Here is a 26,743-nt window from a genome sequence, read left to right on the forward strand (position 1 = left end):
GGTGAGTGGGACTAAAGCCCTAGAAGCCTGGGCCCTCATTTTGTTCCTGTACATCCAGCTGCCTTAAGACAATGGAGATGAATGAAGGCAAGAGGGCTCAATCGCAACTCTGAATCATCAGGCCTTTGACAGTCCGCGCACGTTTATTTCATTTAACTTTGAAAACGAGGGAGGGGGAATCTGGAGAAAGCGGGATGGGCCACGGGTGAGTTGGCCCCTGGGGAGCTGGTCCCTGTTCCTGGCCTTAGTCCCAGGGGAGCGGTCTGTGTGTAGGGCCCAGTCCACTCTCAAGGCTGGGAGGGGGAAGGCCCTCTCCTGAGCCAGCCGCCCCCCGCCCCAGCTGCCCAAGCACCCCTCTCAGATCCTGGGGCGGGGATAAGCCAGTCAAGACGACCCCAGTCCGAGGAGGCTGTGAATTATCGCCCCTGCCCTCGGGGATGGTCCACGGGCCGGGTCGCTCATACGGGCCGTTCCACGGCGTACTGGCACGGACTGAGGTTGGCGGCCGGCGGCGGCCCGGGTACGGCGGGGTAACTGAAAGAGGCGTGCTGTTTAGCTTTGAGCCGCAGGCTGGCCAGACTCGAGTTGCAAGGGTCCCGATATACGTAGGGGGAGGAGGCGGCTGCAGCTGCAGCTGCGGCGGCCGAAGCGTAAGGGCAGGACACTGCCCCGGAGGACACGGCAGCGGGAGCCAGCCCTGGGGGGGCCCCGCCCAGGCCCTGCAGGGCCCCGGGCCCTGGCACGGCGCCCGGGGCGGCCGCGGCCGAGGGCACCATGGAGGCGGCGATGGAGCTGGGTGGCGAGAAGACGGGCTGCGAAGCCAAAGGCCCCACGTTGACCGAGTTGAAGGCGAACGGGAAGGTCTTGGCGGCGAGCGGCGGGGCGAGCGCCTTGGGTGGCCAGTTGCCGTACGAGTAGCCGGGGTACACCTCCTCGTAGGGCGGCACCAGCCCCCCGAGCGGCGCCGCGAAGCCGCCCTTGCACAGCTCGGCCTGCTGGCTGCGCTCGCGCTTCCGCCACTTGGCGCGCCGGTTCTTGAACCACACCTGCGGGCGTGGGAGACAGGCTGTCAGGGCTCGGGGACAGGGTCCGAGCGGCGGGTGGGTGGGTCACCCAGACGGGGGTTCAAGCCCAGCCGGGGCGGTGCAGAGGATAAGCAGGACGAGGTGGCTGGAGACAGACTGGGAAGGGAGGAGCGCACGGAAGAAGGGACCTGAGAACAGAAGCCGAGCGACAGGGGAGGGGGCGGGAAACAGTAGGATGGAGTCAAGGAGGAGTCAAGAGACGCTGTCGGGGCCGACCGCGCGGTCCGAGTGGTAGGGAGCGGTAGGAGCAGAGACTGGAAGTTGGTGGAGGAAGAGTGTGGGGCTGCGGAAGGGGGTAGGGGCGAAGTGTTGGGCCCAAGGATGGGGCGGGCAGGGCAGAACCCCAGGCCGCTGGTTCCCAAGATACTCGCTGAGGAGCCCGTGAGAGGGGGGTCCGGGGGGTGAGAGTTGCAGATCAGCAGGGCCGTACCCGCACGCGGGCCTCGGTGAGGTTGGTCCACACTGCGATCTCTTCGCGCGTGCTCATGTCGGGGTAGCGGTTCCTCTGGAAGGTGGCCTCCAGCTCCTGCAGCTGCTGGCTGGTGAAGTGCGTGCGCTGCCGCCGCTGCTTCTTCTTCAGTGAGCCGTCCTCGGGGGAGCCGCCGGGCAGCGAAGCCGAGGCCTTCTCCGAGTCTGGGGGCCAGGGCCGGGGCAGGTCACAGGGCGCCCAGGCCTGCACGGATTCTCCGGCTCAAGGACCTCGTCCACCATCCACTCGCTCCCACCAGGGCTCGGACTCTGGGGTCCCACCCCCGTTAGGGATTGAGCTATTATCCCCTCTACCCCCAGAAGGGGGCGCGCTCACCGCTGTTCTCTTGGCCCTTGCAGCCGTGTTCTGGGAGCGGCGGGTGGGGAGTGCCCGAGTCTGACAGCGACAGGGCAGGGCTCCGGGCCTCCGCCTCACTGAGCAGGCCGAACTCCATGGAGGGAGGGCTCTGGAGGAAGAGAAGACACAGGGCAGGTTAATGGGGGTAAAATCTCCCGATTATCCAGTTCCCAGTAGTGTTTTCCCACAAGTTCCCCCACACCCTTTCTCAGTCAGGGACATAAAGATAACCCTATGTGGGGTGCCCTAGGATAGAATGGGGAAATAGCAGCCTAAGGGGGAAAAGATGTATACTGGGAAGTTTTATGCACAGATATATACATTAGATGTAGTTTTGTTAACTGCTGAGCACCTAGAACCGTGCTTGGTGCACAATTGGTATTCAGTATTCATTGAATTAATGAAAATGTACACAATTGCACACCACACACCGTATACTACATCCTCAAAAATTTCAATTTCTTTTCACATGAATGCACAATATCCCCTTATTCTCACACATGCCCATCAGTCAATCATACCTGAGGCACAGCCCAAACCTATTATTCACACTCCTTGGAACAGATTTTATTTTGAACCAGACCTGATACTTCCCCCATAAAAATAATCACTGCTATCATTTATAGGTACTTACTGTGAGCTGTCTTCTCATTATCTCTCCCCCCACGAGAATACATCAAGATTAAGTATTATCAGGGGCTGGCCCATGGCTCACTCGGGAGAGTGTGGTGCTGATAACACCAAGGCCACGGGTTCGGATCCCTATATGGGGATGGCCAGCTAGCTCACTTGGGAGAGTGTGGTGCTGACAACACCAAGTTAAAGGTTAAGATCCCCTTACCGGTCATCTTAAAAAAAAAAAAAAAAAGATTAAGTATTATTACCCTTTTTCAGATGAGGAAACTGAGACTTGAAGTAACTTGATTAAGGTCACAGAGCTTGTAAGTAGTAGAACTGGGATCTGAACCAGGTCTGTGAGACTCTTAAACTAATGTTTTTTCTTTGTTTGCTTTTTCAAATTGTTTTCTTTGGGGCCCTCCCTAGAAATCCCCTCAGGGACTCAGCTAGAACTCTAGTCTGGCCTTGCTTGGATTTGCTTTAACTCAGGTAGCTCTTCTTTTGTCTGTTTTGTTTATGATTTCTGAAGAGATTTCATTGGAAGAAAGGGTTCCAAGATCAAACACACATTTGAAAGCCACTGGGCACTTGGGCCCTGCCTGCTCTTATGCCTGTGTAGACACACAGTGCATCCAGAAGCCATGGCTCCACTCTCAAGCATGGCCTCTACCCAGTCTACTCCAGGCAATAGGCGTGGGCTTCTTGAAACCACCTTTCTACCTGCACTCTCTATCTCAAACCTATCCTGACATTGTCCAAGAGCCTGCCTACCTGTCTCCTCCCTTGCAGGGTCACTTTCCTGCTGACTCTCCCAGGTCTCCTCTGGTGGGAGGAAGGGAAAAGGGCACTAGTGGGGCTCAAGACTCTGATGCCTCTTGGCTGGAGGAGAACAGAAAGAGGCTAGGGACAGAGGGCCAGGTTAGAGAGCTGGGTGGAAGGGGTTTCTCTGCCCCTGACCCCCTCTCCCTGTTAACAGGGGTTTAATGCAAGCTGCACGGCGTGGCATTAATGTGGTGGATTAGCCTAGATTGAGATGTGTGTCACTTGGCTGCTCTGAATTTATTAGGAGCCTTTCTTAGGGAGGTGCAGATGGGCAGTGGCCTGTATTTGCACATGGTAATGCCCCTTCAACCAGCTCAGAGATCACAGCTGTGCCCCCACCCCACCCCCAAGACAGGTTGGGGGTGGGACAGAGGTCAAGGCAGGAGGTTGAGAAACAGTCCCTGCTCTTTCAACAGGCAGAGGGGTCTAGATCTTGGACCTTTCATTGGGGTTGGAGAGGTAGGGCTGGAGGGAACCCCGGAAAGAAGGAGAGAAGTCAGGCCAGGAGTAGAGGTATGCTTAGTTTCCCTTCCCTTCCAGGTCTGGGGTCAGGAGCCAGAGGCTTGGGGCTGGAAAACTGTGGCCCAACAATGCCCCAATGGAAGGGAGATGCTGGTGGGAGAGAACTGTGGCGGCCTTGCCTAGCAGCTCTTCCCAAATAGCTGGGATGATGAGGGGGGAAGGCTTATAACTGAGCTCTGGAAAAAGGGGTACTCTGAAATTCCCCTTACTTCATATCCAAGATGCCTTTGAAGTGCAAACCATGCCCCCGACTTTCCAGAGGCCACGGGAGCAACACAGAGCTGGGGGGAAAAAGGGGACAGTTGGGTTTGTCTATGGGAAAAGCAAAGTCCCACCATCACCATTCATCCTTCCAGTCTGCTTTGGCACCAGACTTCCAGTTTTCCAAACTCCCCTGTTCCTAGCATTCCACACCTGGCTCTTGGTTTTGCCTTCTATTTCAGCAGAGGTAGGCAGGGTGAAGAAGGATAAGGGTCGGGGTAAAAGACAAGCCTGAGGAAGCAGAGTTCAGGCTGTGTGTTTCCAGAGACAGACAGACACACGTGCAGACACACACAGGCCCCCTACTCAGACATAATAAGCACTTGGACTTGGAGCTAGAGGCACACAAACATACACTCTCCCACACATGTGCTCCCTCATTCAGGCAGACAGACACACACCATCACATAGTTTCCTCTCTCTGTGACAGGGACAGCTGCCTGGGTTGCTTTGGAGCTAGCCATTATCATTCCCCTTCTTCCCTCCCTGGCCCCTCTGAACCTCAACTCTCAATCCCAGGAGCTAAGGACTCTGTGTGGAGGAGGCAGAGGCCAAGGGGGCAGGGTGAGTGTTCTACACTCAAGTGGCTGCTGGGGAGAGCCTGCTTGGCTGAGTGGAGAGAAGACACGAGAGTGCTGGAGCTACAGGATGGGGTGGGGACAGAAAGTGCCCCAGGCCCCTCTTAGGAAAGTAATATGGCATAGCCCAAAGAAATTAGGTTTGGAGTCAGAAGATCTAGATTCATATCCTGGCTCCACAAGTTACTAGCTGTGTGTCTTTGGCAAGTTACCTTACCTCTCTGGGCATATTTCTTCATCTCTAAAAGGGCAATCATAATTCTTTATCTGCTTGCCTTCAGTATCGTTATAAGGTTTAGACAAAACATAACATAAAAAAAAAAAATAACATAAAAGTGAATGGGGATAAAACTCTACCTGAGTATCCTTTTTCTCATTCATTGAACAAATGTTTATTTAGCACCTTCTATTAGCTGGGCATTGAGGATCGGGTGGTGACTAAGACCTCACCCTTGCCTCTGTCCTTGCTTGAGCAGTTCATCTCTCCAGACTCTGTATCTTCCAGTGAAGAATTTCTCTGGTGAATAATGGTGAAGATGCTGCATTTCAGAGAGGGATGCAACACAACAGAGTGCTATGAACACTCTGTCCTGAACACAGAGGGCGCAGTCAATAAGGTAACAGCAAAATGGGCAGAGTGACCCAAGCTGGGAGCCACTTTGGGGACCAGGGACTAATAAAGGAAAAAATAAAGATTTCAGGCTCTTGAATGCGTTAAGAATGGTAGAGAGAGGAGCCAAGGCTGAGAAGGGCCATGACTGTGAAACTGAAGAGAGAAGGAAAAGACCACTAAAGCCAAGCAGGCAGTCAAGGGATAGAAGGGTGGGGCCTAGACCTCGAGCCGACTCAGACTCACTTCCGGGTGGGCTGGTCAGGCAAAGGCTGGGGGCGCCAAGCTGTTGTCTGAGCTGGAGACAGGCTGGCTGAGGATTAAGCTCCCCCAAACTGCTGGAGGTCAGGAAGCAGGGGAGTTGGGACTATGGCCAGGGACTTCGCCTCACTTAGTGGATAGGGATGGATAAGCAGTAGGTCTGGAAGCCACAGGATTGGTTGATGCTGGTAGGGAATACCAGGCAGGGCCAAAGAGAGTCAAGAGATAAAAGTGGTGATGAGTCCAGCTCTGGGAGGGGGCTGCCTATCCCACTCCCAGCCTCTCTGACACACCCTGCTGGGGATTTGTTGCCCAGGCCCCACTGGTGTCAGGATGGTGATCCCAAGCCTAGGGAGGAGAGAAGGCCTGCAGGTGTGCTCTGGTTCTGAAGTACAGGCTGAAATTATAGGAAGCCTGTAATTGTTCATGGACTGCAGCAAGAACAAAATACAGAGGATATATTAAAGTAGAGCAGATCATAGTCCAGAGAGGCCATAGTAGGGAGGCCATGGTTACCAAGGACCACAACCTCATGGCAAGAAGGCAACTGTCATGTGCACCACTTAAGTCCTGAAGCCAGAGGGATAGGCCAGGGCCACAGTGACAGAGCCCACAATAGATTGCAGTAAACACGCCTGAGGCAGGAGGCACAACCTGGAACTTAAATGGGAAAAAACCTTTCTCTTGCAGGGGATGAATGGAGAGGAAGATAAGATGGGCTAGAGTTGTGATGCTGTGAGTCAGCTCAGCAAGCAGCAAGTTGGGGAACAGGTGAAAACCGAGGCCCTAAACTAGTATGGAACCATCCTATAAACCTGAAAATGGAGTGAGGCCCTTAAGTGGAGATGGCCTCAAGTTCGTTAAGGATGCTGAGCAATCAGACTCTCTGGTCTGCTGAACTGCAGTATGCACATGGGAGCAAATGAGGACGCATTGGCTCAGAGCCCCAAGATGAAATCCTAAGACTCAGGTGGAGGCAGCAATGATTTGATGCACTCAAGGTATCAAGGAGTGAATCAGGGATCAGAGAAATGATCCCATACTCCTCCCTCCCTTCCTTGCTTCTTTCCTTCAGCAAGTGTTAGGTGCTAAGAGGGACCCCCCCAGAATGGTAAGGCACAGACCCTAACTTCTAGGAGCCTACAGTCTGAGGAGGCAAACAGAGCATGGGATGGAAAGATGGACTGCATGGGTCTGACTCTCAGATTGTGAGCCATCAGAGAGATGGAAGCCCATGTAAGGTGCTATCAAGTGTTGGGGGCTCAGAGAATGCAGGCACAAGGTTGAACTGGGAGTTGAGGAGGCAGAGAAGGAGCAGGGCCTTCTAAATAATACCGTTGTTATCAGGATTGAGCTGGCAGGTTCAGAGGGCAAGGGGGAGCCTAGGTTGGCCAGAATGTCAGTGTGGGCGATGGGAGATCCACAGAGAAAAATAGGTCAGACTGACGGGGCCTCCAATGAGGGACAAGGGGTAGTAGTTCAGATCTGACACAGTCGAGGCTAGAGTGTCTCCAATTTTCCAACAAAAAACCCCTAAGACCAATAAAAGACAACATCTATCCTAGAAAACTAGAGGCGTGACCTGAAACTGCTGCCACTAGCATGAAATTTCTTTGAGTTCTCCAGTTTTATGTTAAAACTTCAAGCAAATTTTGCATTCTATTCCATACTTTAGTCACGTTTATTTTAATATAGAAGTAAAATCTCTCCCTGTCCCCCATCTTCAAATGACATCACCACACCAGGAAGAGGGTCCCTGTTTATCTCTGGTATCATGCCCCTCCCACTCCTGTACTTCCATCCTCCCACCATCCCCCCTACTGAGAAGCATAGCTCAAGCTGTGGAGTCACTGGAGGCTTGTAGACAGGGGGGTGACATAAAAAGCAGCATCTTAGCCATCTTTATTTGACAACGGTGAGCAGAAAGGATTGAGCAGGGGCGAGATAGGAAAGGAGAAACTATTAACTAAGAGGTGTAAAGAAGGCGGAGGGTAACGCAATGGCAAAGGAGAGGTGGAGGAAACTTTGAAAGCCACTTCTGTCTTTCTAGAGCTCTCTCTCACTCTACTATCTGCTTTTCCTTTTCCTCCCAGTCATTCTCATCACAGTTCTCTGTCAGTGACCATGGACACTCTAGAGGCTGCACAGCTTAGGACCTACTGGATCCTTCAGGTTTGCTGCCATCTCCCTCCCCCACACTCTAGGAGGCATGGCTTAGAGTGAATGGAGAAGAGAAGATTCGACCAGCCCCATCCTTTTCTCATCACAACTTAGCTCCAGCCTGCTGCCCCTGCCCTCCCTTCTTGGACCTGGGTCCTGGGCTCATCCTTGAGCAGGAAGCAGGCAGAAATCAGATCAGGATCTTTAGCATGGTAGAGAGGCTAAGCATTTGGGGAGCTCTCCAGAGTTTTTCTCAGACAGGGGCAAGGGTAATGGCTAGCATCTGAAGCCTGGGATAGGGTGTCCCCTCTGTTATTAAGAATCTTGCTGTGGCTAGAGCAGAAATGTGATCAGACTGCTCTAGGGCTTAAGACCCTACCCTCCAAACAAAGATTCTGTGATTACAGGAGACATGCAGTTTGGGCATAATAATAGCAATAATGCTTATTTCTATGGTGCTTCTCCATTTGCAAAGGGCTCTCATATACAGAATTTCATTTAACACTCACAACCACTCTGCATGGCAGGAATGTCATCCCCATTTCACCTCTAAGAAGGCAGAAAACTGTCCAAGGTTACACAGATTGAAGAGATTCGAACAAGTTCTGCTCTTTCCACACCTCGCCCCCTCCACCTTGCAGTCATTTATGTCTCTGACAAGCACTGATCCTCCCAACCCCTGAAGGATTCCATTTCTACTTCCTGCCTCTACCACCTCTCTGGAAATGAGCTCTGGAAGTTTGCTGCCCACTGCATGCCAAAGAACATTTTCCTATTCATCCTTTGCTTGTATCACTCCAGTTCTAAAAGGCTCCCTCATCTCTGGTTTCAGGATTTGGGGAGCAAACATGTCTTCTGCTTACCTAGGCCTTTCATTATGTTGTAGATTTCCATCCTGTGTTACCTTCTAGAGGCCTAAACTTTGAAATTTGCTCTCTCCAGCAACCCCTGGCTCCCCATTCTGCTGACCATTCTCTGACCCTTCTCCAGGCCCATGACATTCTCCATAAGAGCCAGTGACCAGGCATGTACTCAGCTACATGGATTTTTGCAAGGGAGGGAGAAGGTTCTGTCTTTTGTTTCCAATCATTTTCATTTTGATGCCACCTCTTTTTGGCCTTTTTGATAAAAGCAGAACTTTGGGCTAAGGTCTTCAGGGAACCATCTGTAATGCCTTCCCTATTCCTTTCCTGACTCAGAGCCCTTCATTTCACTTGCAGCTTTAGTGATTTTCAAAGGTAATGGGAGCACAAGCCCTTGAACAATATCAGAATGTGATGGGGGGCCGGCCCGTGGCTCACTCGGGAGAGCGTGGTGCTGACAACACCAAGTCAAGGGTTAAGATCCCCTTACCGGTCATCTTTAAAAAAAAAAAAAAAAAGAATGTGATGGGGATAATTGGGGTGTGACTTTATATTGATCAAAAGAGGGCAAGAGACACAAAAGGTTGAAAAAAAAATGTCCTAGCCAGTGATAAGCAAACTTTAAAATTGAGGAATGGAGGTGGGAGTGTGGGGAATATGTATCATATGACACTCATGGGTGGAGGGTGAGAAAGGTTGAGACCCACTTGTTTAGATTACTCATTGCTAAACACAATGCCTTGCACTTGTTGTCATGAAAACTCAGTCCCTGGCTGGGTTGTCTTGCTCTCTTATATAGACTCAGAGAATTGACGCTGTCCTCTTCAGCTTAACTGGGCTCTGGATAAACAGTTGGGGTGGTCAGAGTTGGTGGTCACTGTATGGGCCCAGAGGAGTCAAGGCCCTTTTCCAGCCATAGGGAAAGCAAATAGGTCAGTTGGGTAGGACTGAGACATCCTTCCCAACCAGACTTAGAGAGCCATATAGGCCCCATTGCAAACCCCAGAATCCGGATTCCATGTTTCTCCTTCCCACCTCCTCTCAACCACTAGGGTGGTGTCAGAACTGGTGGAGCTGAGGAAGTGAAAGGGAAACAAGACCAGAGGGTTTGCTTTGTTAAGGGGCTTCAGTTTTCTCTTCTGGCCTGGGCTCCTGCCCCCTGCAGGGAAGGAGCCTTCAGTCTGCTGACACCCAGGCAAGGAGTCTGGGGGTGTCCAGTCAGCTGTATGAGAATTAGGGGTTGACTATGAGCTTGTGAGGGAACTGAGGCTGTCAGGGGCTTGTGCTGGACTCCTCCCTGCCCTCTCATTGCCCTTTGTGGCTCATTCCTTCCCTTCCTAGTCTTGATTCCCACTAGCAGTCTCACCATTAGCCTTCTCTCCTCAAATTTGGAATCTGGAAGTCCAAGGTGATGCTCCGATCTATTCTAAGTTGGAAAGGGAATTTCTCTCAGAGCCACCCGACCTGAAGGGAAGGCCAGGTTGCAGACTCTATTCTCACACCCTGCTCCCAGCCAGTAGCCCAAAGGAGCAGAAACAAGTTTGCAAAGTGTGAGATGGGATCTGAGGTGTCCCACCGCATCTAACCCCATCACACACGCAGCAGCTGGGCAGGCGCTGCCTGGTGGATGGACATGCCACCGGGCCAGGGACATTCTGTCCGCTGCTCCGGAGAGACCCACTTTGCCACCCCAGACATTGTGTCCACTCTGAGCCCCAGGCGCTGTGGACATTCTGTCCAATTCCAAGGCGGCCCCAGGCAGGGACCCATTCAGGCCCTGACACCCCAAGCCAGATCCGCCAGACCCGCCACCTGGTCACTCGAGCTGTCCAGCCTCTGCCCTGCCGCCGCTCAGCGGCCATCTGACCCAGTCGCGGCCGGGTTCTCACAACACGGCTCCTATTCCAACTGAGGAGCAGCTGGGAAGAGAAGCGTGTGCGACCGGGCGCACCCCTGTTCCCAGCCCCTGGAGTCTGCCTGAGCCTGGGCCGAGGGGGCCTAGGGGCGTCGGGCTCCGCCAACTGCCCTCATGCTGGGCGGCCGCCGCTGGCTCCCCCGCTGGCCAGGGCCTCTGCAATCCCTTTCGTTCCCTGGCCTCCTGCCCCGTGCCCCGGGATTCCAGGGCGCTTTCTGGTAATGGTTTCCAGACTTCTTACTCCTTGCCTCACGGAGCCCCTGTCCTGGCTTCTTGTCTCCGGCTTCGCCCCGGTTCCCCTTAGTCTCCCCCTTTCCTGTCCTCCGGGTCCTTACCCTGAGTTTCCCTTTTCCGAAGTCCTGGCCCCGGGTCTGCAGTCCGCCCTCCCAATCCACCCGTTCCCCAGGCACTGGAGTTCAGCCACCCCTGGTCTCGTTGTAGGGGTCCCGAGGTCCGGCCATGGCCCCTCAGCTCCGTGAGCCCCTGTACCTCGCATGGTCATGCACTCACAGTGCGTCCCGCAGTAGGCAGACTCCCAGCAGTGGCGGCGGCGGCGACGGTCTGGAGGGCAGGCAGGGGCAGGGACCGGGCACCCGGCTGGGGTGGGGGCCGTCCCCTTACTCCGGGGCCGCCGCTCTGCTCCGGCGCTCCCGGACTCGCGGAGGGAGAGAGTGAGCTTCACCGCGGACTGCCACCCCCCGCCGGCGCCCATTCACTTTATGGCAGCCCAGTGCGCCCCCAGCCCGCTGCGGCGAGCCGCGCGCCTCAGGCCCCACCCCTTTCCAGCTGCATGGCCCGGGCTCCGCCCTTTCCAGCTGTGGATCTTCGAGCCCCGCCCTCGGGGGAGGGGTCCTGCCGGCGGGCCGCCAACAACCCCGCCCCTTGGCCAATCGGAAGCGCTCCGTAGCAACTGGGCCACGCCTCTCCCCACGTGGCCGAGAACACACTCCAGCTAGGATGCTTTGGCAGAGCCGAGCGGGCAAGAGCAGATTGGTAGGGGTAGCTCCGGGGAACTGGGGCAAGCCAGCGGCGAAGTGGTGCCGGGCCCCTATTCCTAGCGAAGTGGAGCGGCGCCAGGTGGGAAGGCGCACAGGGCCGCCTGGTCTCAGCGCTCAGACTTCGCTGCCGCTCAAGTTTCGCCGATTTTCTCCATTTGTCGCTGTCCGTCTCTCCGCCCTTTTGTCTCTGTTCCAATCCTCCCGTGTCTCGCCTTTCTTTTTTCTTCTTTCTCTTCCGCCACTTCATTCCTGCTGTTTGTCCCTTCCTCTCTCCCTTGCCTCTTTGAAAGACTAATTTTTCTTTCTCTCTGCTTCTCTTCCTCACTTCTTTCTCTCTTTTGGGCTATCCATACCACCCACCTACCTCTCACACTCCCCCCGCCTTTTTTCCCCCTCTTCTTCAAGGAAGGTGGCGTCATGGAGAAAGCAGGGTTTGGAATGAAACAAACCAAAGTGGTATGCCAACCCTGCCACTAACCGCACCATCACCGAGGGCCTTGGACAAGTAACTTAACTATTATCTCTCCCCCGTCCCCCGCCCTCTCCCCGCCATGGAAAAGAGACTTCTCCTGGATCTCAGATCTTGGGTTGGACGCTCTTCAGAAGCTTGGGCCATTCTTCTCTCAGTCTAAACCTTGGCTTGCTCAGGCTGTGCTCTCCCAGCTTCAACAGAGCTGGTGTTACAAGGTTCAGTCCTGTGGGCAAGGTGTGGTCTTTGTGCTTGCTGGTTAGGAATTTGCAAGGGACAGGACAGATGTCGAAGGAACATGTGGAGTTAGGCTGGGTTGCTTGGGTGGCCCTGAAACTCCTAAGTTCAGTCACACAATATGCCCCTAAGGCAAATCTGCCAAGTCATGTCTCAGCTTAAAACCTTTCAATGGCTTGTGATTGATCTTAGGATAAAGATCAAACTCCCTAGCCCAGCATACAAGACCTTCAGGACCTGACCTTGTCTTCGTTTCCAATCTCCTAGTGGTTTTCTGCACACCTCTGGCCTTTCCTGTGTCAGTAACCAATCTTTATCTTGCCAACTTCTTCTCATCCTCCTAAGCTCCACTCAGGCCTCATTTTCTCTGGGAATCTTTTCTTGAACTCTCAGGACAGCCAGATGTCTAAACTTTTGTTCCCATGACCTTCCTTGTGCTGTGTTGTCCCCTATAAGACTCACATTTAGGAGGGAAGGATCATGTCTTTTTCATCTTTCTATCCCACGGTATAATGTAGAAACTCAATAAATATGTCATACTCAAATCTAAGAGGAAGGTGTTCTACCTGGTAAGATGACAGTTAGTGGTTAGGAAGGGCTAGGGAATTGTCATCTCCCTTCTCACCATCTCTAACAAACAATCACATGCTTTTAGGATGATGAATTTCCAGAGGTATGTGGAAATGGAGATGTGATATTAGGGAGTATTGACCTACTTAGAGGATTTTCCAACTGACTTCAGGACCTCTTAATCTGAAACAGGCGCAGGAGACCAACTCCCAGTTTACAGATGAAGAGGAAAATGACTCACAGGTACTGTGGAAAGAGATGCTATGGTGGTAGATCCTCTTCTATTGACTCCCTTTGGGTGAAAGAGACAAGCTCCTCAGCTGGACGCAGAGACCAGTAGCCCATTGTGCAGGTGCAGGGGGCTATTGAAGGGTTCTTCAGATCTGCTGGGTTCTTTAAATTAGAGGATCATAGCACACGAAAGGTCTTTGGATGCCTGGTTTTGAGACCACATTCCTATTGGGGTTAGGTATGGCGCTTCCCTGGATTTGGGTCATCCATAAATGGGAGGAAATGTGGAGTGGTATCTTTTTTCACTGCCTCCCACCAGTTCTCCAGGTCTACAAGAACTCCTGAGCTCTATTCCAGAAGACAGACTGGAAATTCCACCATTCAGTCTGCACGGAGAAAACCCATCCTCCTGTCCTTTTTCCACACACTTGCCCTGCTAATTGTAAATATCTTAGCAATCTCTGTCATCCCTTGCAAGGGGAGGAGGAAGCTGAGGGCAGGAGAGTGAAAATGCGTGGGCATCCAGCCCTCAGGTCTCAGTATTTCTAAGGAAAAAGGTAACACTTCAGTTTCCTGTCACTGGTGATGTGGACTAACCTGTGTGATTAGCTTTTTCCTGATAGGTAAGGCATGCTCGAGGCTTTGTATTTAGAGGTAGAGCTGGAAGTCACAGTCTGATTGAGTAAGGCATAAGAGGTTGGAAGGGGCAGTGAAAAAGAGCTGGACTAGGGTTAAGGACACCTGGGTTTGTCGTTCTGCTCTGCCATTAACTAGCTTTGTGAACATAGGGCCAACTTTCCACTCTAGGACTCAGATCCCGGCTCTGTAAAATGAGGAGACTTGAATTAGATATTCAAGGTTTTTGCTACCGCCCATTTCTCTATTTCTGGATGGTAGGAATAGGGTAGAAGACTCAGAAACGGAATCGGAATGGCACAGACACGCCTATAAGAACCCAAAACGGGGCAGGCAGACAGAAAGGCTGGAGGAGGAGCGTGTGAAATAGATCACCGGACTGGTTTTAGGATGGTGGGAGCCCAGAGCTGCCTCGAAATGAAGTTAATTTTCAAGGGGCATGGTATTGGCCCAGGTAACTTTGAGTGGATGTGGCCAGGGCAGTAGGGGCGCCCGCTCAAGCTCTCAAAACGGACCCGGTCCCCTTTCCAGCAAATCACAGCCTTCCTCCCCATAATGCCTAGCAGCCACTGCCAAGCCGCGCACTGCAACCGAACTCTACCTAACTCCGCCCTAACCATCGCCCAGCATAATTTCTCATTTTTTATTGGCTTTTCCAACTGTCACTCAGAGAGCCCTCGTATCCGTTGGTTGTTCCCTGCCTACTCTTCTTTTCCTTGTAACCTCGCCTCTTCAGGCACTATCCGCCTCCCGAAGCCAATTTCCTTCCTCGATTGGAGAACTGGAATGCCACTTTTCACAGTGCAAAGCTATGATTGGCTGTGCGCGGCAGGGCTCGCGCAGTTACTAGGCAGCGGGCTAGACTGAGGCTAGTTACCACGTCAGTGAGCTGACAGGGAAGGTAGCCGGTTCCACCGCCCGTCCCGGCCGACTCATCCCCGCCGACTGTGCTGTCCCACCCTGACTTCAGCCTCAACTTCCAAGAAACGAGCTCCTTCCCTTCTCCCATCTGCCACCAGAGCGGGGAGGGCCGTTCGGAGACGCCTCCGGGGCCCGGGCTGGACATGAGCCGCGGCTGCCGGTCTTGGGACTAGGCCCCGCCATTTTGGATCCGCTGACAGGTCAGCGAAGTCCCTTCCTAGAGTTCCAGTGTCGTGAAGGCCGCCCTGACATCGCGATAGAGAATAAAGGGGAGGAGTCCCTTAAATTGGGCGAGCTGGGGTGGGTTAAGGACGCAGCAATCAGGAATAAAACGAAGGAAAGATTGTTGTGGGAAGGAACTGGAAGGCGTGTAGGGGGCAAAGGTCAGGCCTCTGCCGCCGGAGGGGCGATTTCAGCGCTGACGTCTTGATCTCTTGCGGGTGTCCGAATCCTTCTTCCTGTTTTCTCTGGTTTAATCTAACCTTCAGCTCCTCTTTTCCGGAGCTGTATCCTAAAGAGCCCAGTATTCAAAAGCTGAAAGCAAGCCTAAGGAGTAGTTTGTATCTAGTTTTAAGGGTTGGTTTTCAGAACTTGGATGTGAGAGTCTCTCCAGGTTCTGTACAGCGCCCGCTTCTGTGTGACTCCTTTATTAATACAACTGAACTGCTTCATTAATACTGGATGATGAACTAATTCAAGCTAGACACATGTAGTCAGAAGACGTGTGGAAGTGTTGAAGCCAGCAGCTATAAGACCTTCCTCTTCCAGGGCAGCTCAACTGCCAGTCTGTGTCTGTATGTAAACACTGGACTTATCTGCTGGGCCTGTTTCTTTCTTTATACAATCTTTTACAGGTATTCTCTTCTGGCGTATGTTTTTAGTTGGCATTCTCTGTACCTCCCCGCCTTCCCCCCACTTTCCCAGGTCTTCACTTGGCCTAAGTAGCTTAAGTTTAATAACAAGGAAGCCACTCTAGGATGACATATTTGACCAAGAGCAGAGAGGGATTTGAATACTGGCAAAGTTTGGTACTGTGCCCTATTATTTTTAGTGGGTAAAAAGCCACGAGAGATGTTTAGCCAACTGTGGTAGGGTCAGTGCAGCAATAAATGATGGAACATAACCCTCAAATCCCAAAGTTTATGGCACAGTGATAACCTTTGATAAACTGCTGTGTTGTAGAGCTGTAAAAGTCCACCAAGAGTAAAGAGTGCTTTGGGAAATGAGGAATAGTGTGGATAGTGTTTTTTAATGCACAATATAGAAACTTGTATGCCTTTAATTCAGTTTTACAAGGCACTCCTCTCGGCTCTGTGGAGGATATAAATGGAAAGGTCTGCTTTGGGATTGCTCAGGTTATGTACTTCTTAAAAGTAGCAGCATGTATGTGTAGTGGCCTAGTTAAAGCGTATAGTAAGGTTAAAAGCAGAATCAACCTAATGCCTTTTGGTATGTAAGTGGGCACTCAATAAATGTTATCTGTACCTGGTATGAGTTTTAATATGTAATCAAGAGTTGTGGCCTAGCTCTGGCCCTGGTAGTCAGGAACACTGCACTTTTGCATGCTGAGGTAGTAACAAGGAGGATCGAAACCTCAGTATTAGAAGGGAAGACTGTCTAGGATCTTAGAGTGTCTGACTCAGTTTCTCCTACTTAATGCCCTTTTCCCTGCTGAAATTCTCTGTGTGTGTATGTTGGGAGGAGGAGGGATAGCGTTTATGCTTTACATGTATTGATTTAAAATAAGTGAGATGGAAATGGTATAGGTGACTATTTGTATTTTAACTTGCTGATCTAAGTTGCAGAATTTCCAAAAAAGGAGATGAAAGTGGCAAATAAATTAAGTAGTCAGCCCAGGAAGTACTCAGATTTGGTGAGCCTGCCTCGCTCATCTGGGTCATTGCCCTGTTGAGTTGATATGCCTTGCATAATAGGCAATCAGGTCTCTGCATAGATAGTGTGACCAATCCAGCATCTTTTCAATTGGGACTGAGGGTGACTATACAGGCATCAAACTTAAAAACCTTTTTTCTTTCCTTAAAAAGTCATTTTCTAGATAGGAATATTTCTAGATAGAAATAATTTTCTAGGTAGGAATAATTCCCACCCCCACCCACAAATCAGGAAATTTGTCCTTCCTTCAAGACTTGTACTTGAGCTTCTTTTTAATGGTGGCTGTAGACAGATTGTATGTTCTAATCTTGACAGTGATGCTTGTTGGCACAGTGGGAACTCAGGTTATAGACACATCTCTTTGGTAGCTTGACACGAATCCCAGTTACAGCTCACAGTTCTCAGAGGTTCATTAATTACTATTTCACTTTCCTATGTTCCAGAAGTCAGGATGACTGCCACTTTTAAATAATAACTTCATTGATAGGGTATTTAGACTGGCTACTGTGGGCAGCTAGAAAGGAAGAAGACAAAACTCTTGCTTTTGAGGAGACTCTATTTATAGAGTACTCACTGGAAAGATCATCTTAGCCTTTGTACACCACTTTAATTGATTGATCACACTCTATCCCTGTGGTTCAGTGTGACTGATTAGAATGACTCTCTTGTTGGGGTAATGTGGGACTGGAAGAGCTGTGTAAATGTAATAGGCTGCTGTTCAGCTTTTATTTTTCCTTTTTTTCTATATTTCAGTATGTTCAGCTGCAGTTGTTTAATTAAATGAAAATATAATAGAGCAGTGTGCTGATTTGGAGCCCCAGTAGTAGTGGAAGTGATCATAGAATCAATAGTATTTGACAATAAAAAAAGAAGGAATAGTAGTATAAATGATCATGGACGTATGATGGCAAAGAAATGATTTGCCATATAAAGCAAGGGTTACAAGCTCATATGCCTAAGTATTAGGTAGGTAATGTAAATTAGTGAAGTGAATCAGGTGGGAATATATTAGGACATATTGGGGAATATGGTATACTGGAGAACCCATGCCCTTGTTTAAAGGAGGCAGCTACTACTTTTTTAGTGATTGCTACTGTTTGAGAATGGGCACAGAATGACCAATCTTCTATTGTTCAGGAGAAGCTAGAAATCCAGATCACTGTGTTTTTTAATTGTTGGCAACTAGTTAATTTTTTTAAACCTTTTTGCAGGCCAAATAAAATATGTCTGTGGGCTGGTTTCTGCCCAGTGCCACTCAATGATGAGCCCCTGATATATAATATTGGCAGGCATTATGAGACTTAATCACAGCAGTTCTCTATGCATAATCACACAGACTGACTTTTTTTCTTTGCTTTACTCTGCCAACTGTAACCCTTATACCTTGGGTGCCCTGAGTGGTTAAAAGATGAGTGAAAGGGCCAGCCCCGTGGCGCACTCGGGAGAGTGCAGCGCTTGGGAGCGCAGCAGCGCTCCCGCCGTGGGGTGGGTTCGGATCCCATATAGGATTGGCCAGTGCGCTCACTGGCTGAGCGCGGTTTGGGCGACACCAAGCCAAGGGTTGCGATCCCCTTACCAGTCACAAAAAGACAAAAAAAAGAAAAGAAAGAAAAGAAAAGATGAATGAAAGAGAGAAGCGTTGTTTCACTTTTCATCTCCAGCCGGCAGAAGGGACATCTTTGGACTTATCAGTGGCTTACCTTGCATATAGTTCTTGTGAAGTCTCAGAATCTCCACAGAGGGAGTGGATGGTGTGGCAGAGTTGAGGTACACTGGTCACCTGAATATCGGGTTTGGGATGATTTTCCAATTGTGTCCTGTCTGGACACCAGCTTTTTTCCTGGATTGACTTTCTCTTATCTCCACCTTTGAGTAAATTTCTTGAGCCCACTAATTTGTTTACTGGTTCAGTAATTCTTGGTCATACTCAATAAAGCACAGAACTATGGTGTGTTCTTTGGCCAGCTCTGGGAACGTTATGAGCTCTGCATCTTTAGTGCTTCTTTGGGCTCTTCAAGGGATTGAGTGAATATAAACCGTAGAAAGGCCCATGTGGGGTCATTCAACTCTCTGGTACCGTCTACCTTCTCAGAAAGCCCATCAGAGTTTTCTTGGTTTGCATAGTTCTTTACTAGACACCGAGGCATTATGAAAAAGAAAACTGAGTCTTTGCCTTTGGAGAATCTATTTACTAATTGGATATGGACTTTTAAAAACAGTCAAGAAAAGGGCCAGCCCGTGGCTCACTCGGGAGAGTGCGATGCTGATAACACCAAGGCCACGGGTTTGGATCCCATATAGGGATGGCCGGTTAGCTCACTGGGTGAGCGTGGTGCTGACAACACCAAGTCAAGGGTTAAGATCCCCTTACCGGTCATCTTTTAGAAAAAAAAATTAAAATTAAAATTAAAACCATTAAGAAAACAATAACTTAAACAATGGTGTACTAATAACAGCTATTTAGAACCAAAGAAAATAAGACACACATATATGAAGAATTGACAATTACATAAAGAATTATGTGTTTTACAGAAGAAATGTGAATATAGAAACAGAACTTGAGGAGATATCAGGAAGATAGATGTGAAAATGGAAGCCTTATGATTTGGCTGGTGGGTAAATGTAGATTTGTTTTGTCTGTAGGGTGGCCTGTATGGAAGGTTTATAACTTCTGGTAGAGAAACAAATGTGGGATACAGAAAGAAGGTTTGCCTACCTGGCTTAGTCATTGTCTTCTGTGAAGTCATTGTTCTCATAAGAGGAGGCTGTGAGCTGCACCAGTATTAAAGAGTCATTCTTGATGTCAGTTAATTCTTTTATTCATTCAGTATTTATTGATCATTTTTCTTTCTGTGTGTCAGGCATTTAGATATTTATTAGCCACTTGGTCCACATTTTTATCAACTCTTAGTATTGTCAGATTTAAAATGGAATTAAGACATAATACAGTGGCTGGCCAGTTAGCTCACTTGGGAGAGTATGGTGCTGATAACACCAAGGTCAAGGGTTCGGATTCCAATACCAACCGCCTCCCCCCCCCCAAAAAAAGATAATACAAATCTTTCCATGAACTTTTCGAAGACCCCTCGTATGTATATATACGTGTATTTATGTATACAGAGAATGGATTTTGATCAAATGTTGGGTTGATTACTTTCAGTTGAGATCTCAGTTCAAAATTTATTTCCTCCAGGAAGCCTACCAAGTAACATGTAGATCCTATTAGAAATCATTTAGTCCCATTGGTGCTTTTGTTTGCTTTGTAATGTAGTTATTGTTTTGCTTTTTTCTTTTAAAAAATTTTTTATTTCTATTTTTGTTGTTGTTGTTGCTATGTTGTTTTCAATTGGGTATGTTTTTTCTTATTCTCCTAGTTTTTAAAATGTATTTATTTATAGAAAAGAATTTATTTTTAATTGAGAAGTATTGATTGTACATATTTTGGGGTTATGTAGTGATATTTCAATACATGTATACTACAGTGTGCGGTGGCCAAATCAGGGTAGTTAGCATCTCAAAAATTTATCATTTCTTTGTGATGAGAACATTTGAGCTCATCTCTTCTATCCATTTGACACCATACAATAAATTATAGATGCGTAGCACTACTGTATGGCACTGGTACTTATTTTTCTTATCTAGCTGTATCTCCTAGTTCTTTGAAGGAGAAATGAATCATTCTTATTTATATTCTTATTCTTTATAGTGTCCTTTTCTAGGCCCCCAAATATTTTTTACAATGATGAGTATTCATAAAATATATACTGAATATATACTAAGTAATAACTCTATATTGAAGGTCCTCCATGATATGCCCCCCACTTGCTTTTCTAGCTTTACCTCCCATTATTCCACAAGGAATAATGTTCCAGCCCATCTAGAATAAGCATGATCTCCTAGATGATACTAAATTTTCCATTAAAGCCGTCTCTTTGCCATTCCCTCCTTATATTTTTGACTTTTGAATCCTGTCTGTCAGTTGTCTTTCTAGGGCCCTTCACCAGAAACAATTTTCTCAGCTTCACTACTGTAATACTGTGTACTATCATGTATTGGAGATATATATCCATTTATGTGCATATATTTGTTTTTATCTAATTCAATGGATTATAAATTACTTTCAAAATGGAGAGTGAGTGGGTGGGTGAGGACATCTCTATGACTCTGCCTAGTTTGCTTAGCATGTGCTAAGTAATGTCTGATTGAGTGAAGTAAATGTTTGTTAATTAGCTTTGATTACTGCTCTTAATCATTTGCACATGGAATAATACAACCACTTTTCCAAAGAGTTTATTCATTTTTTAAAAATCAGTTAATTAAAATTTAAAAATAGGTTATCAGTAATATATGTTTGTGACACAAAATTCAAAAGATACAATAGAATATACAGAGAAAAATGTCTTCCTTTCACCACTGTTCCCAGTCACCCAGTTCCCCAGTCACCCAGTTCCTTTCTCTGAAAGAAACTTCTGTTAGCAGTTTCTTACAAATTCTTCCAGAGACCTAGAACATATTTATCTTGCCTACATAATTTAAGGAAGAATAGATACTAGGAGAGATTTTATCTTTTCTGATGTTTTTTAAAATTGTTTTTGAATTTGTTCATCTTTCTTCTATTTCTTGGTTTTCCTCCTCCTCAGACGAGAATGTTGTTTTATTTTCTCATCATTGAACTTTCTCAGAAGGAACTCTGTTGTGCTCATAGAGCATTTGGAAAGCAGAAAGTCTTCTGAGAGTAACTTGGTTGTTTGTTTAAACTGTCATTAATATAAGTGTTGTCTTGTGTTGGATTCCCTTGTGGATTGGGGGAGGTGTTGTGGGCATGGACAAAATTTTTACCAGTTCTTTTTTCATTTACCATGGTTTTTGCTTTATGCCCCCCCCTTATTCAAAATATGCAGATTGAGTACTTCTAGGGTGCATTTTTTCTCCATATCTCTGTCTATGTCTCAGTTTTCTTTTAGACCCCACTAAACCATATAAATGCTTCAAGGGCAGAAATTATATCTTATCTTTTTTATCTTTATTAATGTTTAATTATATTGATAGTACAGTAATACATTCTCCTTGTAAAAAAATTAAAGCATTACAAATAAGACGAAAGTATCCTCTGATTACACCCTGATTTCACAGCACCTTCTCTAGAGATAACTGATTATGAGTTTGGATATACCTGCCCAGACCTTCTTTTCTGTATTTACATATCTATATATGTACCTGTACAAAATATATTAACTATTCTTATCAATATGAATGATTCATAAACATAATATTTCCAAGAGAAAAAGGCAAATTGCAGAATACATATAATTATCAGTTATATGAGTATAAAAACATACAGAATAATATTTCATATTGTTTAAAGGTACATATCAATGAAGTAAAAGTATAAAGCAACATAAAGGTTTCATAATATTTACAATATCCCAGTACGGGTCAGCTGCCAAAAAATAAAAAAATTAAAAATTTGGAATAGTGGGACTAATGGGTGAAAGAGAGGAGGATATAATTAGGGAGGAAACACAGAGGCCTCAGTTGTACTGTTAATCTGTATACTGGCTGTTATATTACTCTGTATTTTACTGTATGTTAAACACAGCATATTTTTAAAAACAAAAATCTAGTATTTTGTGTAAGGTGGGTTGGTTGCTTGGTTTTTACATAAATGGTTACATATATTCATATACCACAATTTTTTTCACTCCACAGTATGTCTGAACTCTTTTCATATATTATTTGCTTTGTATCCTTAGTACTCTGACAGGTGCTTTATGCATAGAAGGTGCTTAATAAGTAAATATTTCTGGAATTCTTTCTTCCTTTACCGTGATAGCCTTATTGTTTTTACTTTCCTAGAGCTGTTTGTCTTAAATGTACACCCCCTGCTCATTTTTCCCTTTTTTGCTTTTCACAATTTTGTCTTTCTGAGGAGCGTTTCTAAATACTAAGTAGAAAGTGGTAAGGTTGGTTCTATATGCTCCTAGGATTTTCTGTATGCCAATAAGGAATTCTATTTTTTAAATATTTTCACCTGGGAAGAGAATTAAATGTCCTTTCTAAGTGCTGTTCTAGGCAGCAAAGAAAATCCTGTGGTATGTCAGTTGGGATCACTTAAAGTAATAAAAAAATTTCAGCTTCACTTCAGAGATTCATATACACTCAGCATTAAAAAGTGTCTACTTACAGCTTACAGTCTTTCTTTTTGGTGGCTGGCTAGTATGGGGATCCAAACCATTGACCCTGGTGTTATCAGTTCCATGCTCTTCCAAGTGAGATAACCTGCCAGACCTTAGTCCACTTATTAGAGATTTTCTGCTATCAGTAAGTGAACGTGAGTTTTCAGAACTTTTGAAAGATATCACTGCCACTGTCCAATTTTCTGGAGCTGACTTGGCAGAATGGATGCAGTCTTTAAGTTCACATTGTAGCTGTGATTCCAAGCCAAGGCTATTCTAACAACTTTCATTCTTTTCTTTTAATTTCAACCTTTGTTTTTACTTTATTGAGTAGATTTTAAAAAAGAACAAAGGGAAGATTTGAAATACTGTTTTTAACAAACTACCATTATAGATACTTAAAGGCATCATAGGACTTTGGAAATAATTGACTTTGAAGAATATGAAATGCTTGGTAGAGATTGTTGAGGTATCTTTGGAAAATTTTCTGGATTGATGCTTTTTGAGTTGTATCTTAAACTGCCCTGAACTTCCAGAGACCTTTAGGAGAGCCAGGCAGTTGGATTTGCAACATAAGATGGAATTCATCTCATCTTAGTATTACAGGTGGAAAATCTTGGTACTGAAAAGTTAAATGATGGGCCGGCCTGTGGCTCACTCAGGAGAGTGCGGTGCTGATAACACCAAGGCCATGGGTTCAGATCCCATATAGGGATGGCTGGCTTGCTCACTGGGTGAGCATAGTGCTGACAACACCAAGTCAAGGGTTAAGATCCTCTTATCGGTCATCTTTAAAAAAAAAAAAAAAAAAGTTAAATGACAATTCTAACCTCATAAGTTACTGATTTAAGCATGGATATGCTCTGGGTAACCAAATATATATATATATTTTAAATTTTATTTTGTCAATATACAATGTGGTTGATTATTGTGGCCCATTACCGAAACCTCCCTCCCTCCTCCCACTCCCCCCTCCCCCCCAATAATGTCCTTTCTGTTTGCTTGTCGTATCAACTTCAAGGAATTGTAGTTGTTATGTCTTCTCCCCCCCCCCGGTTTTTTTTTTGTGTGTGTTTGAGTTTATTTATTTATTTTTAGCTCCCACCAATAAGTGAGAACATGTGGTATTTCTCTTTCTGTGCCTGACTTGTTTCACTTAATATAATTTTCTCAAGGTCCATCCATGTTGTTGCAAATGGCAGTATTTCATTCGTTTTTATAGCTGAGTAGTATTCCATTGTGTAGATATACCACATTTTCTGTATCCACTCATCCAATGATGGACATTTGGGCTGGTTCCAACTCTTGGCTATTGTAAAGAGTGCTGCGATGAACATTGGGGAACAGGTATACCTTCGACTTGATGATTTCCATTCCTCTGGGTATATTCCCAGCAGTGGGACAGCTGGGTCATATGGTAGATCTACTGCAATTGTTTGAGGAACCTCCATACCATTTTCCATAGAGGCTGCACCATTTTGCAGTCCCACCAACAATGTATGAGAGTTCCTTTTTCTCCGCAACCTCGCCAGCATTTATCGTTCAGAGTCTTTTGGATTTTAACCATCCTCACTGGGGTGAGATGGTATCTCAGTGTAGTTTTGATTTGCATTTCCCAGATGCTGAGTGATGTTGAGCATTTTTTCATATGTCTGCTGGCCTTTTGTATATCTTCCTTAGAGAAATGCCTACTTAGCTCTTTTGCCCATTTTTTAATTGGGTTGCTTGTTTTTTTCTTGTAAAGTTGTTTGAGTTCCTTGTATATTCTGGATAACTGGGAAACCAAATATTAACCAGACTTTTCTCCTAATTGTTTTGGTAGGTTTGCCAGGATGGTGGATAAGAATATTTACATCATTCAAGGGGAGATTAACATTGTGGTGGGTGCCATAAAACGAAATGCCAGATGGAGCACCCATACACCATTGGTAAGTGAGGAATGGGCAGATAGCCTGGTCACTGAATTGTTGTAGGGGATCTTGTACATGGTTAAAACAGTAATTGAGTTCCCAGTAATAATGAGAATAGTAGGAATTCAGACTTGTTCTTGGTATCAAAGACCTTTCTGTTTTATTAAACTAGCATCAAATTTACATGCATATTCTTTCTCTGGGACCCCAAAAATGGCACCATTCTTCTAGGTATTCTGTAAACAACTTACACTAGTACTTGGGAGCTCTTTAGTATGACTAAAAGTGTCACAAAGATTTATTATCTTCTAATTACCTGGGGCTATAATTAGCTATCAAATTCATTTAAATTAGTTTAATTATTGATTCATAGAGTATGGCTTGGTGATGGTACTCTTTGGGGGTTCAGGAAACTTCCATATATAGAGCAGGCCATATTTTGCCAATCAGATGAGTAAGAAACTTACCTGTTATAAAGTTGGCTTTCTTTGTTGCATATGTATATTCAAGGATAATTTTTGTAAGGTTGTATACAGCAATTTTTGGTACAATCATAAAAATAAGTTTAGAAATTTCAAATGTGGTGAGTGTATATAAACATATTTGGTGAGTGTGTTTGGAAATTTCTCATGTTCGTTTATAAAAATGGATTGGTTTAGAAGAGAGGATGGAGTTAGGAATGTCCTTGAAATGAATATGTATGATCACATAGTGAGTATTAAGAAGGAGAGGAGACAATAATACACATATAAAGGATGTGGCAATTTATGGTAACTTGAGTGCTATGGTGATTAGCACTTCAGGATTCACTATTGTAGGTAAACCCAAAATATCTCTGTGAAATAAGAGATTAAGGAACAGAAAAATATGAACCATGACTAACTTTCTTTTGCTCAGAGGAAAACTTACTTTTCTGGTTGGATTCAGAGAAAGAGCCTTGATCTATCCTTTATTTTAGTTTTCCTCTATTAGCCCAATAATCACTTTTTTTTTAAACCTATGTATTCTACAGGATGAAGAACGGGATCCTCTGCTGCATAGTTTTGGTCATCTAAAGGAGGTTTTAAACAATATAACAGGTAAGTCTCCATACCTAGGTAGGATTACTTATCCTTGCTAAAAAAAAAAAATGTATTTTTTTAATTGCAGGAATGGACAAACTTTTTCTGTGAAGGACCATATAAGTAAATATTTTAGGCTTTGTGGGCCATGTGCCACTATGCAACTACTCAACTCTGCCTTTGTAGCTCAAAAGCAGCCATAGATAATACATAAATGAATGAGCAATATATATGTTCTATTTTAAAAATATGTACATATATATATATATATATATATTCTTTAAAAAAACAAATCTGCAAGCCAGATTTGGCCCATGAGTGTAGTTTGCCAACCCCTGGTTTATTGCATTGCTTTTAGTCTTCATGAGGTTTAATTCTTCAAGTGTTCCAGGAATCTTTTGTCCCTTTGTTTTCCCCCTATTTTCCTAATCATAATAACCTTATATAATATTCATGTGTAGAATTTTCAAAGCTACTTTCACACTTTTTATTGAACTTTTACACAACCCTGTGAAGGGGGCATGGTGGATATTGTTCCCTTTTTATGAAAGAAGTTGAAGCCCAGAGAGGTTTAAAAATGGTTTAGCTGAGGTCATACTGATCCTAAGAGGTAGAGTCAAAACTAGAAATCAGGTCTCCGATGCTTGGTTTAGTGTTCTTTCCCCTGTTCTGTATTGCTTCATACATACAATTAGAGGAGAATGTACACATGAAGTGCCTTATATCGTGTGTATATATACATGGCAAGGAAGGAGGAAAATGTTAATACCGATGAGGTTTTTTTTTAAAAGATGACCGGTAAGGGGATCTTAACCCTTGGCTTGTTGTTGTTGGCACCATGCTCAGTATTGGCACCATGCTATTGGATTCGGCCATCCCTGTATAGGATCTGAACCCATGGCCTTGGTGTTATCAGCACCGCACTCTCCCGAGTGAGCCATGGGCTGGCCCTACGATGAGTTTTTCAAGGGGGTAGATGTAGACTGAAAGAGAAAGCCTCAGAGCTGTGTTCCTCTGTTGACTGTGAAGGGTTCTTGCATTGTTTAACCCTGGAACGCTTTTAGCTACTGATACACGTCAGACTGTAATTGAATAGTGTTTAGGCTTCTACAAATTAAAT

The 26,743-nt window shown here is 46.3% G+C and overlaps 2 protein-coding genes across 14 annotated transcripts in view; one reads left to right on the forward strand and one right to left on the reverse strand.

Moving 5' to 3' along the window:
- Window positions 1-124: 124 nt before the first annotated feature.
- Window positions 125-11,279, reverse strand: PITX3 (paired like homeodomain 3). Of its 3 annotated transcripts, none has more exons than XM_063102915.1 (4): window positions 11,032-11,279; window positions 1,891-2,020; window positions 1,516-1,718; window positions 125-1,046 (listed from the first exon to the last, which is right to left on the reverse strand). In XM_063102915.1, exons 2-4 carry the CDS (start codon window positions 2,006-2,008, stop codon window positions 459-461), a joined length of 909 nt encoding a protein of 302 aa, XP_062958985.1. In that variant the 5' UTR covers window positions 2,009-2,020; window positions 11,032-11,279; the 3' UTR covers window positions 125-458. The 3 variants fall into 3 exon arrangements, with proteins under 3 accessions (XP_062958985.1, XP_062958986.1, XP_062958987.1); XM_063102916.1 differs by having other exon boundaries at window positions 11,011-11,279; XM_063102917.1 differs by lacking the exon at window positions 11,032-11,279 and adding an exon at window positions 5,163-5,207.
- Window positions 11,280-14,524: 3,245 nt separating this feature from the next.
- GBF1 (golgi brefeldin A resistant guanine nucleotide exchange factor 1) overlaps window positions 14,525-26,743 on the forward strand; it is a 126,339-nt gene continuing 114,120 nt past the window's right edge. For all 11 annotated transcript variants that reach the window (XM_063103536.1, XM_063103539.1, XM_063103547.1 and 8 more), the window contains exons 1-3: window positions 14,525-14,783; window positions 24,475-24,580; window positions 25,575-25,641. In XM_063103536.1, the coding sequence (XP_062959606.1) occupies window positions 24,485-24,580; window positions 25,575-25,641 (163 nt within the window). In that variant the 5' untranslated portion in view covers window positions 14,525-14,783; window positions 24,475-24,484. The remainder of the gene's footprint in view (window positions 14,784-24,474; window positions 24,581-25,574; window positions 25,642-26,743) is intronic.

This window comes from Cynocephalus volans, chromosome 7, assembly GCF_027409185.1.
Source record: "Cynocephalus volans isolate mCynVol1 chromosome 7, mCynVol1.pri, whole genome shotgun sequence".
NCBI lineage: Eukaryota > Metazoa > Chordata > Mammalia > Dermoptera > Cynocephalidae > Cynocephalus > Cynocephalus volans.